The sequence below is a fragment of the Acartia tonsa genome, chromosome 14 (genome assembly GCF_053477335.1).
Source record: "Acartia tonsa isolate MP-2025a chromosome 14, ASM5347733v1, whole genome shotgun sequence".
NCBI classification, from domain to species: domain Eukaryota; kingdom Metazoa; phylum Arthropoda; class Copepoda; order Calanoida; family Acartiidae; genus Acartia; species Acartia tonsa.
In genome coordinates this window covers 38,660,793-38,676,437 of record NC_137273.1, presented here as the reverse complement: position 1 = coordinate 38,676,437, position 15,645 = coordinate 38,660,793, and the positions used below count along the sequence as shown (strand labels likewise).

At 33.3% G+C, this 15,645-nt stretch overlaps 2 protein-coding genes across 6 annotated transcripts in view; one reads left to right on the top strand and one right to left on the bottom strand.

Annotated features, from left to right (window-relative positions):
- The first annotated feature begins 2,106 nt into the window (after positions 1 to 2,106).
- Positions 2,107 to 7,501, top strand: LOC145305930 (galactoside 2-alpha-L-fucosyltransferase Sec1-like). The gene is made up of 7 exons (XM_080147812.1): positions 2,107 to 2,346; positions 2,655 to 2,704; positions 3,267 to 3,345; positions 3,808 to 3,870; positions 4,876 to 4,931; positions 5,514 to 5,632; positions 6,897 to 7,501. The coding sequence occupies exons 1-7, from the start codon at positions 2,261 to 2,263 to the stop codon at positions 6,963 to 6,965; spliced, it is 522 nt and encodes a 173-aa protein (XP_080003938.1). The 5' UTR covers positions 2,107 to 2,260; the 3' UTR covers positions 6,966 to 7,501.
- A 1,792-nt stretch (positions 7,502 to 9,293) lies between these two features.
- Positions 9,294 to 15,645, bottom strand: part of Alas (5-aminolevulinate synthase) — a 31,713-nt gene continuing 25,361 nt past the window's right edge. For 3 of the 5 annotated variants that reach the window (XM_080148313.1, XM_080148315.1, XM_080148314.1), the window contains exons 15-19: positions 13,484 to 13,591; positions 12,316 to 12,384; positions 11,820 to 11,898; positions 11,263 to 11,357; positions 9,294 to 11,014 (exon numbers count right to left, since the gene is read on the bottom strand). In XM_080148313.1, coding sequence (XP_080004439.1) covers positions 10,988 to 11,014; positions 11,263 to 11,357; positions 11,820 to 11,898; positions 12,316 to 12,384; positions 13,484 to 13,591 — 378 coding nt within the window. In that variant the 3' untranslated portion in view covers positions 9,294 to 10,987. The remainder of the gene's footprint in view (positions 11,015 to 11,262; positions 11,358 to 11,819; positions 11,899 to 12,315; positions 12,385 to 13,483; positions 13,592 to 15,645) is intronic. The other 2 variants (XR_013874939.1, XR_013874940.1) reach the window with 2 other exon arrangements.

The window sequence follows — 15,645 nt, the reverse complement described above, 5'->3', positions numbered from 1 at the left end:
TAATAAAAAGCAATAAAAATAAAGGGTTAAATTTACATCACTGCTTTTATAACACTGCAATGGTATTATAGTAAAACACTAAAGGGAGAAAGGGTTAAATAACTGTATCTCCCCATTGCACTGTCCTTATGCCGTCTTTCGATTGGGTCATTAAAAATCAACCAATGGTGTGATGTTTATTAACACAGCTAAGTAACAGGAAATGATTTGGTAGCAGAAAAATAAGATCATTGAAAAAGGAAGGGAGGAAGTTAAGTTATCTGTATATACATCAATGCTATAGATCTGTTGCACTGGTACATATATTGTTGCATTCAATTATGCTTATATTACCCAATTTAATACAAGAATTCTGTATCAAAATTGTAAATATCACTATGAATGATAACAGTGTGTTAGATAAAGATAATGAATGTTACGACTGGTTGGGTCGAGGAATACCTTGTTGTCAAACATCTGATCTCAAGAAATGCAAAGAATCATGGCATCTGGCTTGGAAAACTCTACAGTACAAGGAATACAACTTGGAAATTGTCCTAAATCCTACAGCTATATGAAGTAGTAAGGGTTTTATCTGAAGCTGAAGATTTTGATAACTTCTGAACTGATTCTCCATTTTAGGAAAGCTTTACATGGCTAAAAGCTATTTTTTATTTTAAAGTTTTAGTCTTGGGTTGGTACAAGGCTATTTTCATCCCATTGTCCTATTTTTAACTTCTAGAGGCTAGCTGCGCAGCCACTAGTCTGTAATACAAAGTAGTACGATGTTGAACAGACAGGCAGATAAAGTGAATTATAGGGTAGCTTTGCTATTATTAAAAAACTTCTCAAATTAATGTCATGAAAAAGAACATTTCGAAAGCAAATCTGCATTATTTTATTTCTTCCAATGGATTGGACAATGGACATATTTTCTATTTTTAATTTAGAATGACAAGTTTTTTGACTATTCTGGCATAGAGGCACTGGAGAAAAGAACAGGAATGTTAATCAACATTGGAGATTTTCCTAATCAGGAACAGATTCTTATTTTGTGCAGCTTTTCCAAGCTTTTTATTTTAAGGATCTTTAGAATAATCAAATTTAGCATAGGTATTCTAAAAGTAAATAATGGCACGCTTTTTTTAAGCACATTTCATATTCAAAGTTAATTCGCCCTTTAGGGGAAGTAAAATGAGGTTTTTTAAAAGTTTGAGGTGGTTAATATAATGTCACTTTTAAAATTTTGATGGGGGGTTAAATGAGTGGTTTCAAAGTTTTATGCATGTATAGCATTTCAAAAAATATCTACTTCATTTTTCGTCAAATTTTGTCGTCAATTTAGGTTGCTATTTTAGTCCTCATTTATACTAGCCAGCTGTAAACCATTTTACAAGAGTAGGCGAAAATATGGTGCAACATACAAATAATTACACATCAATTATATTAATATTAATTATTAAAGAATCTTGTTTAGATAAAGTACTACTACAAGCATCTTCCAGAGCTAAGAAATATTTTTACATTCAAAAGGAAACAATCTAGAAAAACCTGCTTATATTGCCATCCAAAGTTTTGTAAGCTAAGAATATTTTATAAAATTTAATAGATAAGGCAGCCATATTGGAAAATCTGCATCGAATTACAGATGTCAAAATAAAAATAGTATCATTAATACCAGAGGTGGATTCTTATATAAAAATTAGGGTCAGGTGAAAAATTTTTGTAGAATTTTATGTGATTTTGGAGGATTTTTCATACAAAAACCTTACTACTTCTGGATTTTCTAGGTTGTTTGTTTTACAGAAAATATCAATATTACGCTCAGGCCATTTCAATGTTAGATAGAAGCAAAAGTAACAGAATGTGTGTCTTTCTGTGTGTAACGAAGGTTTTCGCTAGTTGCTTTACTGATATGGTTCTCCATTTTTCTATAGGTCCTGGGGAGTTTTATAGATATTTTGGGGGAAAATCACCCCTGGAACTCCCCTTATAATATTTTTTACTTTTTAAAACTCAAAAAGGAGGGTCGACACCCTACCTATTTCCTCAAGAGTCTCTAGAGGCCTCTAGTGGCTTTGCAGTTAGAATTAAGATTTAGTAAGATATTCAAAGCTGTTTAAAACACAACTTGAGTTAAAAAACAAGGGCGTGCGGAAGATGGATATGGGGTTGATACCTCCCTCAATTTTAATAGTATACCCCCTCAAGAGTTCCCACCTCCCCCTGGCAAAACCCTGTGCACGCCACCGTTTCAAACTATAACATTGAAAAGTACTAGATGCGATTGCTCCGTGCCGAGGAATATATTAAGTCTGCTAAAAAAAGAAATAGTATAGACACTGTTTTTGTTGGAGTTCATATTAGGTAAATATCAAGATTTTTTTTTAATGGCGGTTATTTTTCAATGCAAAGCTTTGCTGTAAGAAGGGTATCCGTCCGTCCGTAGGTAACTTTTTCGTGAATTCAGAAGTGTTAGAGTTGTCCCATTGATTTCAAACTTTGTAAGATGATTCCTATGACAGTTAGATTAAATTTGTTGGTTAAAATATTTAGATCCAGCCAATTAAACAATCAAAAATCAATAAAGGTACCCAAAGTTTTGAGCTGACTAATAAGGTACGCGGTTATAAAACTTTGGGTGTCAGTGTAATTTAATATAAATATAATTATAGGAGAACAGATTACGCCAACCATTTGAAGGCTCTTTATCAAGGGGATCAAGGTAATGGATATACAATATATTGGATATTATGACAGGGAAAATTGTCGTCAAGTTAGGTTGCTAATATGGAAATCATTTATTGGTCAGTCCGTTCATCAAGTAGGAGGAGGAGATGAGGTAAGGAGGGTTTATGAGGAATATCGTTATTTTAGCCAGCTACGAGTTTTATTTTATTAGAGTTCATAAAAATCTGGTGTAACATCCAAGTAATAATATATCGATTATCAAGGTAGCAATTTGTTTAATGAAGGGAACTTTATTAATAAGATGCTCTACATGATTTTTCCGTATGGCTGAGAACCGGTTCAATTCCCGCGGATATAAATCGGTATTGAGGCCATACTGGAACCCTAGTTACAAAGTAGCTGCACTACTGAAAACAGGGACGTCCAAGTTTTTTTTATTATGACGGGTTTCAGAGGTTTCAAGGGGTAATTAAATTAATGTATTTTTTAAAAAATTGAGGGGGGTAAATGAGGGTTTCAAAGTTTGAGGGGGATAAACAACCCCTCACTCCCCCACCCATGGACGTCTAAAACTAATAATTATGATTCTATTTTAGTGGATGAAGCCTACTTTAACCGTGCCATGGACTTCTACCAATCCAAGTACAACAACTCCGCCATCTTTATCATTGTCAGGTACAGTACACCAATCCAAGTACATCAACTCCGCCATATTTATTATTGTCAGGTACTGTACACAAATCCAAGTACAACAACTCCGCCATCTTTATTATTGTTAGGTACAGTACACAAATCCAAGTACAACAACTCCGTCATCTTTATCATTGTCAGGTACAGTTTTACCAATCCAAGTACAATAACTCCGCCATTTTTATCATTGTCAGGTACAGTTCTACCAATCCAAGTACAATAACTCCACCGTCATTATCATTGTCAGGTACAGTTAATCCAGGTACAACAACTCCGTTTTTTCTTTCTCTCTACTATGACGTTAATAGAATAGGTAGGCCAAAAGCTGTAACAACTATCCTTATATATCGCAGGGCACTAAACATAGCTACCAAAAATCTTTCTTAGCTTACCAATCTTCTACCTGGATTCTATTCTATACTTTATCTTCTATACTTCTAAATTTAGTGACGACATGGAGTGGGCCAAGAATTCATTTCAGAACAGGCCTGATGTAGCACTACTAGGAAAGACTAGACTCATATAATTGCAGGCATCCTAAGTAGTAAGAGGATAAAGTAAGAGGATGTGTGTCTGTCTGTGTATTTGTCTGTATGTTTCTACCAAAGGATCTCTCTAACCGCTGAACCGATTAGGTTCTCCTTAACAGGGTGGCTTATCATAGGTCCCGGGAAGGTTTATAACTATTTTTGAGGAGAGTACAACCTCCCTCCATAGAGAAATCGTCCCTATACTATATACCGTTTACGAGATCTTTACTGGACACAGATACATACTGCTTATAGTATATTGTATAACAGAGATGTCCAAGGGAGGGGGAAGGTAAAGGGGTGATTACTAGGGTGGGTTCATATCGGAATTAGACAAAGCGGGGATATGCAACAGATAAAATTAACCTTAAAAACATTTCTGACCGAAAAAGAATTTTAAAAAATTGAGTTTTAGAACACGACCACTTAAAAATATAATTCATTACTTATTAGTATGCAAAGACGACATTCAAAAATTTATTTTGAATCAGAACTATGGCTTCATGGTGCTTCCTGGAAAGGCCTTGAGGAGCTGAATCAGGAACTTTTGTCCGTTTCAAAATATCTCGTTCCTAGCCTTAGAAATCACTAAAAAACCAAAAATTTTTTAGGTTTATTGAGAATTGTCCAATTTGTAGAGGTTTTTTAGATTTTCTCAGGCTAGGAACGAGATTTTTTGAAACGGACAAAAGTTCCTGACTCAGCTCCTCAAGGCATTTCCAGGGAGCACCATGAAGCCATACTTCTGATTCAATAAATTTTTGACTCCCATTTACAAATAGCTATACAATTGAATGTCTGGTCGTCAGTGGTTTTAAGACTTAGGATAAATTTTAAATCACCCAGAGGTGTATTATATCTATATAAATTGAGTGCAGATCCCCGCTTTGGCCTCAGAAAAAAAATGTCCAAAATCGACCCACCCTAGTGATTACCCTCCCCAAAATAAATTTAAAATTGTACATGAGTCTTGGATATCAGGAAATGAGAAAGTGCTTCCAAATGATGTCAAAAATCCTTTTTCATATTCGGAGGATATAGGTACAGTTATTTTATCGAATCGGATCATAGACTTATTTCAGCGGATTCCAGTTTTGTTAGTCCCGAAGACCTCAAGGCCCGGGCCAAATAAACTCGTATTAATTTCATGTTTTTTTCTATTTAATATTAACCAAGATGGCTAACATTCCACAGTTATGAAGTCATTCTGCTAATAATAATGGATATATAATTGATGGATGTTGTTGATATTGGTTAATCCTTGGGAATCATTCAAAAACACTTTAAGGAAGTCCCTAAAAGTCTGAGACCAGTAAAATAATGAATATTCGATCCATTGTCCCCTCCCTGTAATTTTGTACTCATGGTAAGAATTAATGCGCAGTGATTAGGAGGGGGGGGGGGGGGGGGGGGCATTGGACTGTTTATTACACGAGTCCCCAAAGTCTTACTTCTTTTTCGTTAGCTTACCAACCTTGGGGACTTTAGTGAATTTCGATTTGTTGCTTCATTAAGTAGAGTGTTCAAGCATTTCAACAACTAATTTTAATCTACTGAAGGGGTCATTTTGTGTAACATCATTTAGTATGTACATCAATTTATATAATAATAATAATATTGCAGGTGAAGATTTAGCGCTGCTGGCTAGTTGTAACCATACAATCATGTCTTTTGGAACCTTTGGACTGTGGGGTGCCATGTTGGCGGGGGGAAACGTGGTCCTCCCAAAACAGATACTTGAGGTATGTAGCTGTCTTTAGTGCCCTAGGAAAATGGGGATAGACAACACCGCTTTTGGCCTACCTATTCTATTGACGTCATATCAGAGGGAAATAGAAAGGGAAGAAGAAACCCCCTAGAAAAGAGATGGGGTATAGGGTATTTCCTGACGTCAATAGAATAGTTAGGCCAAAAGTAGTGACATATATCCCCATTTTGCTAGGGCACTATAGACAGCTACTTGAGTTATCATTTGTTATAAAGGGTGAGCAAAAAAAAATGCGTAGATTTTTAAAATTCAAATTGCGCGCCTTGTGTTAATGGTAGAAAAAAGACACGCATATCGTTAGAACCGCTAAGAAGTCTATTTTTAGAAAATATAAAAACGATTCCTATGCTATGTATAGTTTAGGAGCTACGTGTTAAAATGTCCCAACTGACTTAAAACTTGACTTGCGAGTAAATTTTGGGACATTTTACCATCTGGCTCCTAGATTATTTGTAGCACAGGAACCGTTCTTATATTTCCAAAAAATACAGTTCATAGCGGTTCTAACGGTATGCGTAACATTTTTCTACTATTAACACAAGCAGCGCAATTTGAAATTTAAAATTTTAGGCAGCTCTTTTTGCAAAATATCTTCTATAATTTTTAGTTATATTTTAAAATTTACTCGCAAGTCAAGTTTTACACCAGTTTGGACATTTTAACACGTAGCTCCTAAACTATGCGTAGCACAGGAATCGTTTTTATATTTACTGAAAATAGACTTCTTAGCGGTTCTAACGACATGCGTGCCTTTTTTCTACCATTAACACAAGCCCCGCAATTTGAATTTTTAAAATCTACGCATTTTTTTTTGCTCACCCTTTATAATTGGTTCTATCTAGGCCCTGCGGGAGGCCTTACCCTTCGTGGGGGTTAACAGCTGCTAACAGAAGGGTTTAAAATTTTAATAAAACCATTGTACCCTTAGCTAAAGAATGTAATTTTAAACTTAATTGTTACCTTTATGATATTTTTATGTTCTTTGCTATTTTTTCTTCTAATAGAAGTTGGAGTATGGCTAGCTTTTGCTTCTCTTAGAATATATAGTCCCTGGATGCAAGAGGCAACGCCGCTAGTCAACTTTAGGACACTCGTTAAGTTCTTCATTTGATAAATGAATTTTTTAACCTTTATAATAAATTTTACAGGGAGGGACACCATCTCTTTTAATTTATTGGCTTAATTTATTATAAATGTTTGGTGCTACTATCCAACCTAATAATCCTTGTTTTCTACAGGTGAAGGAAGGTATTGATCTGAATGGAGCAAAAGTCTTGGATCCAGTCAAAGGATGGTTCATTATGTGATCTAGACAGGGAGGGAAGGGACACTGGTGCTAGCAGCTGTGTCTGTACAAAAATCTTGCTAAACTGCTGCTGATCCTTTATAGTTCTTCTTTACAGTGTAGCCTATCTTAGGTCCTGGGTAGGTTTATGTAGCTGTCTATAGTACCCTAGTAAAATGGGGATAAATGTCACTGCTTTTGGCCTACCTATTCTATTAACGTCAGGAAATACCCAATATCCATTTATTTCTAGGGGGGGTTTCTTCCTTTCTATTTTCCTCGACTATGACGTCAATAGAATAGGTAGGCCAAAAGCTGTGACATCTATCCCCATTTTCCTAAGGCACCAAACACTGCTATTAGGTCTATAAATATTTTAAGGGAGGGTACCATCGGCCATCCTCTCAAGAGAAATCACCTCTAGAAAAAAATGACTACCCCCCAAATAAAAATTTATCGCTATTTCCAAAACTAGAATAAAAAATGAGCTGAGGTCGACTCCCTTTCCCTCCCATCCTTCAAGTATCGCTAGTTCTAGTCGTAAAGTAATTCTAAAATCCTGTTACCTATGTAATTTTAAATATTAGAATAAATTTATTTAGATCTAATAAATGTTTGTTAATATGTGCACTTCTTTATTATTTTAACTTGTTAAATTTAAAAATAATGTAACGTATAGAATATGCTCCCACAAAATTTTAACCGACAAAAGAAGGCCTACACATTATCTGGAATAGTCATTACTCAATACTGCATCGTTACCTCGCATTGCACGCACACAAATGTGCGACAAAAACTTATTTTACGCTTTTTAAAAGCGAAGCTTTTTTATAGTTATGGTCGGTTGACTAATAATTAGAGGGAGGTCATTTTCTAGTAAATCCCGTAAAGGTGTGTGTTGTAAGGCCTAAAAATAGTAGTAGAACGATAAGGTGCTCTAAATACCTATTTGTATTCCCTATTGAATAGAACAAAAGGGAATTTTTTTTTTTTTTTTGATAACCATACCTGGAATATCTTAAAAAAATAAGAAATTTCTATCAAAAGCTTTGTTTGGCTCAAACTGACAAAAATTTAAATAAAATATAATTATAATAATAATGTTTTCTATAGGTACAAGGTAAAGTTTAAGAACAATCTATACCATTAAACAAAGGAAGAAGCCATTCTTTAGAGGTTGATTTATTTAAGGTGACAAAAATTAGTTTTATGTTTGTGGAATTTCATGTTTGTTTGCTTGAAGTAGAAGGTTTCAATGTGCATTGTTTCATTTTACTTCCACTTCCACTTCCACTTTGAATCTCTTACCTTCTTATATAGATTGTATATCTGAATGTTTTCAAAATTGTCTGTATGTAACTTGTTGTGTTGGTTTGTTTCACTAAGTCATTGTATTAATGATTTGTTAAAGTTTCATTTTAATGTTCACTGCTCGTACAACCTGCAAAGAATGGCTTCTTCCTTTGTTTAATGGTATAGATTGTTCTTAACCTTTACCTTGTACCTATAGAAAACATTATTATTATAATTATATTTTTTTCGTCAGTTTGAGCCAAACAAAGCGTTTGATAGAAATTTCTTATTTTTTAAGATATTCCAGGTACGGTTATCAAAAAAAAAAAAAATTTCCCTATTGTTCTATTCAATTGGGAATACAAATATATAGAGCGCCTTATCGTTCTACTACTATTTTTAGACCTTATAACACACACCTTTACGGGATTTACTAGAAAATGATCTCCCTCTTGTTAGGATAAAGCTAGAATTTCCTATATAAGTAAAGTTTGACGGATTAATTGTGCTTGACAATCTAGGGTAATAAATCTATTACTATAAAGTAATAAATAATAAGTAATAAAGTACCATTAGGGTTGTTAGCAATCCGAATCCGTCCACTTTTGGACAATTTTTGAATCCCGAATCCGAAATCCGTTACTTTAATAGCGGATTCAGATTGTTAGGCTAAAATCAGCGTCTTGAGTTTTTTGGTCCGAATATTTTCATTTCACAATAGCTTTTCATGCTTATTTTAGGTTAGGTTAGGTTTAGTAAGGGTTAGAAAATGGCCGCTGTAGGGTCTAAAAATAGGAGAAAAGCTAATGTGAAAATATGAAAAAACTTTAGATTCTTCCCAGTAACCTGTAAAATTTAATCCCTTAATTTATTTTTTTAAAAAGGCTTTAAAATATTTCTAGAATCCGGAATCAGTCTCGTTTTGGGCGGTTTTTTGTAAGAATCCGAATCCGGTCCAAAAATTAGATTGCCAACCCTAATTACCATAAAATGTCTTCTTACAAGCAGACTTACTTCTAGAGTAGCTTTGCATAAAAACTTTCTAAAAAACTTCTGAAAAATTTGAAAATTTATTTGAAAATAAATCTATTGGATTAATAATTAGGACAAATGCAAAAAATCAGTCAATTTTCTATCCAAAAATAAAATTTTATTTGAACTACATTACATTTAGTGTATAATTAACTTAGTCTAATGTTACATGTTTTAATTAAAATTAAAATATTAATGTTTAAATTGTTTAAAATTTGCCTAAAATTAAACGTTATCACATCTGTCTGTTTTTGATAAAATGTTTATGAAATTTGGAAAAATCTATGAAAATCAAGAGATAAACTCTAAATTAAAATTATTGTTTTAAAATAAAGGGGGGGGGGGGGGGGGTTAGCATAGTAGTTTACTCGTAATTCTATATACAGAGCACAAAGTTGAAGTGCCCTGCAATTCAGAATTAAGTTAAAGTGCTCTGAAATTTAGAATAACGAAAAGATTACTCCCGTCCCACCCTTATTTTTCTATTTTATCACATTTATGAAAATAGTATTTTACTATTAAATTTTAGTATAGTCCCTTTCGTGGCAACGCCTCTTAAGAGGAGTTAGTCGAATTTTCACAGTAGCTTTTGATAGATTAATTTAGGTTAAGTTAGGATAGGTGATTGCCTTACAGGGTTAGAGCCCCACCGCAAAGGGTTGAAGTAGGAGAAAAGCTACTATGAAAATACGACGAAACGCCCCTTAAGAGGCGTTGTCACGGAAGGACTGAATTTTTTTATGCATTTTTACTTTTACAATTCAAAAAATTTGCATAGAATTGTCATAGATTTTTTTAGGTTTTAAATTTGATGTTAAGCTTTTGAATTGTAAAAAAACTTTGTTCTGCATCTAGAGTTAAATAATAGTTATTTCTCGTATCGTATTATAAACGGCTTTCCGCGGATATAGAATGTACAATTATGAGATTAAAACCAGTTTTTTTAGCCCCGGGGTGCCGAAGGCACCGGCTAAAAAAACTGGTTTTAATCTTATGAGTGTACATTTTTGTATTCGTAGAAAGCTGGATATAATACGATGCTAGACATAGTTTTTTCGTATAGATGAGAACCGGTTCTTATCCACCGGATTCGAATAAATACGAGAAAAATAATTAAGGATTTTAGGAGGGAGAGGACAATGGACTGTTAATTGTTCTACCTCAAAAAGTTAAAAGTGTTGTTCAGCTTTTTGGAGGTGGAAAGGGGGGATGAAGGATTAATTTATTGGCCATTGTCCTATTCAGAGGGAGGGAGCATGGAGGACATGAAATAGTTTTAAAACCGGGTTGAAATATTCGACTTTTCAATTGAAATAATTAGGAAATATGATAAATTTCTCAATCTATTTAAATTTGAAAACTTCAAAACTAAATCGATACGGGACAAGGTAATGGCACCTTAAGAATTCCTGATTTGCCTCTAATTTTCAGTAATATGATGTCGTTATAATGTGCAATATGCGATTTAGCACTTCTAGAAAGATTGGATGCAAATTAGTTTTTCTTCAATTACCATTTCCCTGAATACTAATTTATTTTATTTTTATCAGATACTTTTAGGTCAGATGGTTAAATTGAGCTATATATAGGTTTGTTTGTGGGTTAAAAGGATTATATTACATATTATTTAGTTTACATAAAAATATATTTATATATATCAGCAGGCATTAGTTCATATATCTTGGGAGGGCCGTACGTCGGTTGTTGAATCGTCCTTGTTTAGGCAGCTGCAGCCACTGATTCAACCTAGAAGAAAACATTTTTATTAAAAAAATCGCGTTTTGCAAAGGTATAGGAGGAATTACCTACTCATTTTTTTTTATATATTTTTTTGATAAAAAGAAAATAAAAAAGGCTAGGCAAAAAGTCGTCATCCGATTTAAGTTCATTGCAAATGACACAATATCAAATGAAACCATGTTCATTATCCATCCATCTATCTATCTGTCTATCATTCCATCTTCCTATCAGTTTATCTGTCTATCTATCTATACCTGAGGACAGTTTGGGATGGAACAGTCCACTCTGGAGGTGAGCCGGTCAAACAAGGCTGGCTTCTGGCAGTAGGTGCAGTTTCCAGAGCAGTTACCTAAGAAAATAATCATTAAATCAAAACAAAGATGAATGAAAATTAATTTTTTTAACATTTTTTGTAACCTTTGGGAAGGGGTTAAATAATTGTATCTCCCCATTGCAATGAGTGACTTTGTGCAGACTCTCAATTGGGTAATTGAAAGTCCACCAATGGTGTCGGGAGTATTAACACAGCCAAGAAGCAGAAACTAATTTGCTAGCAGACGAAAAGGTCATTGGAAAAGGAAAGGAGGTTGTTATCTGTATATACATCTATACTTTAAAACTGTTATCCTATCTAACGGAATTACTGTTTCACGTTGGACTTTCTGTCTTATTACTTTATTACCTACAGTTTTCTGTTCCTTTTTGTTATTTGAACTAGTATTGTACTTCTTTACTAATTAGACATTATTTAACACATTATTCATATTAAAAACTTGTGGACAAAGGTTTTACTATTAAAAGAATCCTTTACCTTTTCCAGTTTTCAAAGGAAGTCCAAGATTAGTCCAGATTTGCTTCAAGTCATCAGTGAATTCGTCCATCATTTTCTCCTAAAAAAAGAATAGTAACGTAGTATTCAGTGAGAATCTACAAAGTCCTTTTAAAAATCAGATGGTTTAAAAATATATTTTTCTTGATTTATTGAAGTTTCATTCCTGCTCTTCGTTTTAAAGGCAATGTTAACTTATAGTAAAAGGTTAGAGCCGGTTATAATCCAGCGGATATTAATCGGTTTCGAAGCCATACTGGAATAGTTATTTATCCCTTCTTACTATAGTCAGATTTCCGCGGATACCAAAATGAAAAATTATAAGATGAAAACCAGTTTTAATTTTATGATTTTTATTTTAAAATTTTAAAATTGTCTGTTAAACGATGCTATTACATAATTTTTCAGTATGGTTGTGAAACGATTCTAATCCAGCGGATATTAATCGGTTTCGAAGCCATACTGTAAATTTACTCACCGTATGATGAGGGGTTGGGGCAATCCTCAGTTTCTCCTCCCCACGGGGAACAGTTGGATAGTTTATGGCCTAAAAACAAACCAGTTCTGATTAGCTTTAAGGAAGACTTCCATCTCTAATTAGGGACGGTCGGTCCAAACGTCAGTACGTCCGTAAAAGTTAGCTCTTTTCTTTGATTAAAATAGGTTAGAATTGTCCTATCGATTTCAAACTATGTATGGCGATTCCTATAACAGTTTGGTATGATTTAAAAAACCAGCAACTCTTTAATCGTTTCTAGAAAGTCCGTACGTCCATTTAATGAATACTGATTTTTTACTTTTTTGACAATACAATTTTTGTATGTTAGAATTATCCGATTCATCTGATTTTTTATATACTGATTCCTATTACAACAAGGTACAATGTTATAAGGAAAGCATCTCTATAATCAAGTCCTAAAAATGTAAGTATGACCTTAAACAGTATCATGTATTTAAGTAGTTTTGCAACAAATTTACTTACAATTTTGTTTGGTTTTATGCATTAATATTCTGCTTATTCAGTTCTGACACTCTGCAAGTGTTAATGTTAGTCTGTCCTTCCATTTCAGAGCTTCGCTTTTATGGATGTTGTCATCCTTGTTTTTCTTTAACTAATCCGGTGAATTACGGCTATTATGATTTATTTTTTTATAATTATAAAGTTTGATGTAATTCATGTAATTTAGACATAAGTAAAGTATTTGTTGATGTAAAAATGACGTTTATCATTACCTTTATAACTAAGGAACTTTAAATATAATAAGAAATTAAGTTACACGAATCTACCAGGGTAGGTGAACTTATATTGTGCCTATTTGTAAATAGGTATACAACTAAATAAAATATTTTTGGTTATATTACAAATATTATTTAAAATAATAAATTTGCTTCAATGACACTCAGTTTTTTTAACCTCTGAAACAAATTCAACTATTAAGACAACAAATTCTTTGCTTGCACGACCTTTCTTTGAAAGTCCTAAATGGGCAGTGTGCATGGTAATGAGTTGCACAAGGTATTTCCCTTAATCTTGTTCTTAATGTCGCACATCTGACATAGCAGAAGTATGTACAACTTATAAAGTCTTTAGTTATGACGCGTTTTAGGCCAAGATTCGAACCCATTACCTTCTCGACGGTAATTACCTGAACGTAATGTCCGTATTGCAGGAGCTGATCAGAGAGAGCGGTACACAGGGCTGGGTCTCCAACATGCACGGGGATAATATGACTAGGGGTGTGCTCCACGCTTACCTGGAAAATAAAAACTTCTTTTAAGAATAGGACCATACAAAAAAAAACAGTGGGTAATTTTTTCCGCGTATTTTCCGTCAAGTTGTGTGTTACTACTCACTCTTGAATGACCAGATGAAAAAAGTTTATTTTAGTGTTAGTCAAAAATGATTTTGCAATTGTATCAGTAAGTAGGTCTAATGGCACCTTTTGCTTATTTTAAAATCCAACTAAATCTAATTTTTGAGAAAATTAGATTTGAAAATTTTAAGTTAAATTTTTAACCCCTAGGAGTTACCAAACAATCATGACAAGAAAAGTAAAGATTTTTAATTTAAAATTTTGAACAAGTTTGTTCTTATAAAGTACTTCATAAAACCACATCTGAAAGGAGTTATCAATGGCCATTTTTATCAGTTGCTTTGCTAAGGTCACGGAAATTCAGCCTTAAATAAATCATATATAGAGTGGTTTTATGAAAGACTTCATAAAAGCAAAGTTGTAAAGAATTGAAAAGTAAGAATATTTGCTTTCCTTGTCATGATTGTTCGGTAACTCCTAGGGGATGAAAATTGAACTTAAAATTTTCAAATCTAATTTTCTCGAATATAAGATTTAGTGGGATTTTAAAATTAGCAAAGGGTGTTATTAGACCTACTTACTAATACAATTGCAAAGTCATTTTTGCCTAACACTAAAATAAACTTTTTTCATCTGGCCATGCAACAGTGTATTGTTTAGTCAAATGCTCTTATTACGTCAACCTGTTCTTAATTATAAGCATTTCATATATATTTATACATTAGGTCATTATTAAGAACAGTTTTACTTAATACGCGCATTTGACTAGAAGGTTACACACAACTTTACGGAAAATACGTAAAAAAATAAACCACATGTTGTTGAATTTGTACTTAGGTAATTTTATTAGAAAATACCACTGTAAATCCTTCCTATACATGTTTTTTTATATGCTTTACATGAAAATTCTCACATTCAAAACTTTTAGAGTACTATGACAAAGGGTAGGGTAGGGTTGGGATTAGCCTTAATTCTTCATTCAAATAAACTAAATAAACTTCCAACTAAAAGAGATTATAACTAAAAATAGAGGTCATTAAGATTAAGCTTTTTAGTACAGAAGAATGAATATAAAATGGTCAATTATGATGAGATAATATACGGTATATTTACAAATAGGACTATCAAATCTTAAAATCATGATTATACATTAATTTATGTTGTAAATCTCTTAGATTTAACATAAACAAATGTATATTATCTATTATTTTTTACTATACCTATCTTTAAAAGTATAGCTTAGCCCATTGCCTTTAAGTACTGCAAGAAAAGAGGTTTTTAAAGTTAGAATGTTTGGGTATAGTACCTTTCGTATTTTCACAGTAGCTTTTCTCCTATTTCTAGCCGCTGCGGGGGGCTCTAACCCTGCGGGGCAAACACCTAACCCAATATAAACTAACCTAACCTAAAATAACCTATCAAAAGCCATTTTTAAAATACGACGAATCGCCCATTAAGGGGCGTTGCTTAAGGGGCGTTGCCACGAAAAGGACTATACCCGAATGTTTTTCTATCATTTTTAAATAAAAAATACACTAGATATTTTACATGAAGATAAATTTAGATTTTAACAACAATAAAGCACTATTAGCAAGAAAAAAGATGTTACTCTACATTTAATAGCATTAAACCAACTCCAATATAAATAATAAGGTACCATAAAATTGTCCCTAGAGTCCTCTCCCAAGACGGGAGGGATCAATCCTTCCCTTCCGATTTAAGTTTAAATAATAAAAAAAGCTAGGAGAGGGTTAGGGTATTTTTATTGGGAGGGCGAAGGATCCCTATCCTAAAATAGTTGTAAAACCCCTAGACCTATTAGAAGCATCACTGTAAAGGAGAACAAGATAGATCCTATGTTTAACGAGACAGACATTATGATTATTTCACATATGGATAATTAGGTTTAGTCTCTTTCGTGACAGCGCCTCTTAAGGGGCATTTCATCGTATTTTCACAGTAGCTTTTCATAGGTTATTTTAGTTTAGGCGATT